The sequence below is a fragment of the Plasmodium reichenowi genome, chromosome 4 (assembly GCF_001601855.1).
Source record: "Plasmodium reichenowi strain SY57 chromosome 4, whole genome shotgun sequence".
Classification (NCBI taxonomy): Eukaryota; Apicomplexa; class Aconoidasida; order Haemosporida; family Plasmodiidae; genus Plasmodium; species Plasmodium reichenowi.
In genome coordinates this window covers 376,746-380,356 of record NC_033649.1, presented here as the reverse complement: position 1 = coordinate 380,356, position 3,611 = coordinate 376,746, and the positions used below count along the sequence as shown (strand labels likewise).

Sequence of the window (3,611 nt, the reverse complement as noted above, 5' to 3'; positions counted from 1 at the left end):
ATATAAAATGTTTTCTGCATATATAAACACACTCACATATTTACATACATACATATATATATATATATATATAATTTTTATTATGTATGTATAATACTTTTTCCTTTTTTGCAGACTATTAAAAATGAAAAGTATTTGAAAGAATTAGAAGAGGAATCAAAAGTGTTAAATAAAAGCATACAAGAAAACGAAACGTTATCAGAAAAATATGGAAGTGAAATAAATGAATTAAACAATGTAAAATAAAAGAACTTTTTAAAATGAGCCATTTTTTTTTTTTTTTTTTTTTTTTTTACATTGTACATGTAAAATATAAATATTTTTATATTTTTTAATTTCATAGAAATCTGAAAAGTGTGTTGAACAAAAAAGACAATGTCAACAAAAAATATCAGAAGGGACAACAAATTTAAATGAAATAAAATGCCAAATTATTGAAGTTAATGGTAAAAATAGTTTTTATAAAAAATCATAAAAAGTATATATTTGTAGTAAAATGTAAATATATAAACATATTATATTATGTATAAATTTAATATAATATAATATAATTTTTTTTTTTTTTTTTTTTTTTAGATAAGTACGATGAAATAATAAAAAGTTCTAATAAGGAAATTCTGAAAATTGTGGATCTTATAATGGCAGAGAAAAGCATAAAAAGAGAAAACATTTTAGGCTTTTTAATAGACAATATAAATGTAATAAGAATAAAAAGAAGGAATATATATATATATATGTATATATATATATATAAACAAACGAACACATATTGTATTATATATATATATATATATTTTTTATTTTTGTAGGTTGATAAAACGTATGTTAAAGCTGTTGATACAATTTTGGAAAATCACTATTTTACTTTAATTGTCGAAGATATGCAAACAGCAAAAAACATAGTTGAATTTATAGAAAAGAAGAGGGAAGAAAAAACAAGCAAAGAATTTAATTTTAAAGAATTTTACTTTGGTAAATTAACCATAGTACCTTTATTAAATATAAAAAAATTTAATGAATTTAATTATCCCAATGATAAAAATATTGTTCCTTTAATAAAATGTGTAAATTATAATAGCAAAATATATGAATTCTTAAAAAATATTTTATTCAAAACGATCATTGTTAAATCGTTGGAATCTTGTGAGAATTACTTGGAAGAAAATTATAACTGTGTGAATATTGATGGGGATTATGTAAGATATATGACAAAATGTATATATATATATATAATTTATATATTATTAAAATGTTAAGTATAATATTTTTGTAAATACACGTTTTACATATGTATATTTTATTTCATTTTATTTTATTTTTTATTTTTTTGGCAGTTAAGCAAACATGGTTTTATGTACGGTGGGTATAATAAAAAAAAATATGGTATATATACAGTTTATAATAAATTAAAGGAATTAAAGGAAGAAGAGAAAAAAGAGAAGAGTCATATAGAAGAATTAAATAACAATATTGAAAAAATAGATGACGAATTAAGAAATATTTATGACACAAAATCAAGTACTGTAGCAAAAAAAAATGGATGTGCAAGCACAATTAATTCAATAAATAATAATATTTACTCAAATGAAGAAAATATCAGATTGACAAGTGAAAAAATTAATTATATACAAGAGAAAAAACAAAATCTTGAACAACATAAAGATCAATTGAAAATGCAAATATTACAACTACGAAATGATAATGTTAATCCTGATGAATCAGAGAAAGTCGGACCAACTGATATTAATTCTTTAAATGATGAAGTGAAAAAATTAAAAGAAGAGTTAAATAAAATTAGAAATGAATATGATGATTTTAAAAACAAATTGGAATTATTATATCAAAAAAGAAATGAGGTATATATATATATATATATATTTAAATATTAAATGTTTTAATAGTTTTATTATTTTATTGTAGTTACTTTATTTATAATTCCGTACTTGAAAAAAAAATATATATAATTTACATTTTGTCTTTTTTTTAAAATATTTCATTTAGAATGATTCGAGTATATATATGGAGGAATATGAAGACGTAGACATTGATGAATATAACAACGATTTGGCTGATAAAAAAGACCACAGTGACAAGGTAAAAAAATATAAGAAAGTGTACCTGACAAAAATATTTTATGTACACAAATATGTACATATATATATATATATATATTTCTTTTTTTTTAGATTGAGAAAGAAAAAATACATTATGAGCAAAAAATAAGGGAAATTAATGTAAAATATATAATAAAAAAAAAAAAAAGAAAAAAGAAAAAAGAAAAAAAAAAGTCATATTAAATGATGTAATATATATATTATATACATATATATATTTTCCCCATTTGTTTAATTTTATAGAAAGAAATGGAAAATGTAAAATCTAGCATAGATAAAATCCTAATAAACGAGAAGAAGCATAAGAAGAAAATTTTGGATTTATGTCATCAAATGAATCAAATAAATGAGGAACTTCGCATTTTAGAGTAATCATATATATATACAAATATACATACATATATATATATATTATTTATATGTTTGAATTATGGTTTTATTATAAATTTTTTTATATATTTTTTCAATTTGCATCCAATTATTTTTGCTTTATATTATATCATTATGATGTTATATTTATTATAGGGGAAAAGAAGAGAATATAAGAAAAAAGAAAGTTTTGTTACCTCAAGGAATACAAGAATTAGAAGAATATAGAACTTATGATAAGCAGCAATTATCTGCAAAGTTGAAATCTGTAACAATGGTAAATATTAACAAAATGAAAACTAGAAAGCCTATATTTGGTTGTATATATATATATATATATATATATTCATTTATGTACATATTTTTGTATTTATTTTATTTCTTTTTCTATAGGAATTGAAAAAATACTCAAACGTGAATGAAAAGGCAGGAGATAGATTGAATATTCTTATGAGTATGTTTTTATTAAAAAAAAAAAAAAAATAATTTCACATATGTCATTTATTTTATTATTCATTTTCATTTGATTTTTTTTTTTTTTTTTCGTTTTTCTTTAAGATGATTTTAATGAATTAAAAAAACGTCATGAAGAAATAAATAGTTCCCACAAAAATATTAAGGATATGATACAAGTATAGTCAATTATTATAATTTAATTTATGCATATATAAAATAAAAATTTGTTTAGTTATTATTTGGTTGTCTATTTTATTTATTTATTTATTTATTATTATTATTTTTTTTTATTATTAGCATATCGGAAAGAAAAAAGATGAAGCTTTAGAAGCTACCTATGTAAAAATCAATAAATATTTTTCTGAGTATTTTTCCTTGCTTTTTAAAAATAGGAAAGCTAGTTTGGTAAGTATATATGTTATGGATACGCATAATTGTATAAGTGTAATATATATATGAAACATAATGACATATACATATATATATATATATATATATTTACATATACATTTTGTATTCTTTCAGGTTTTAAAAAAAATGAACGAAAAGGAATATAAAGAGAAATTACAAGAAATGAGTGAAAAAAGGATTAAGAGAAGAATTATTGATGAAGAAGGTAAAAAATATAAAGACATATATGTGAAAGTTCATAATATATATTTAAATGAATAA

The 3,611-nt window shown here is 19.3% G+C and overlaps 1 protein-coding gene across 1 annotated transcript in view; it reads left to right on the top strand.

Moving 5' to 3' along the window:
* The window catches only part of PRSY57_0411500 (chromosome associated protein, putative), a gene marked incomplete at both ends in the record, with an annotated part of 4,708 nt that extends 1,153 nt beyond the window's left edge, over positions 1-3,555 (top strand). The window contains 13 exons of the mRNA XM_020114509.1: positions 115-237; positions 344-446; positions 577-698; positions 810-1,196; positions 1,335-1,856; positions 2,002-2,094; positions 2,187-2,234; positions 2,358-2,482; positions 2,640-2,760; positions 2,877-2,937; positions 3,042-3,115; positions 3,237-3,344; positions 3,465-3,555. Of these exons, the coding sequence (XP_019970785.1) occupies positions 115-237; positions 344-446; positions 577-698; positions 810-1,196; positions 1,335-1,856; positions 2,002-2,094; positions 2,187-2,234; positions 2,358-2,482; positions 2,640-2,760; positions 2,877-2,937; positions 3,042-3,115; positions 3,237-3,344; positions 3,465-3,555 (1,978 nt within the window). Of the gene's footprint in view, positions 238-343; positions 447-576; positions 699-809; positions 1,197-1,334; positions 1,857-2,001; positions 2,095-2,186; positions 2,235-2,357; positions 2,483-2,639; positions 2,761-2,876; positions 2,938-3,041; positions 3,116-3,236; positions 3,345-3,464 lie in introns of the transcript that reaches the window.
* Between the last annotated feature and the right edge of the window lie 56 nt (positions 3,556-3,611).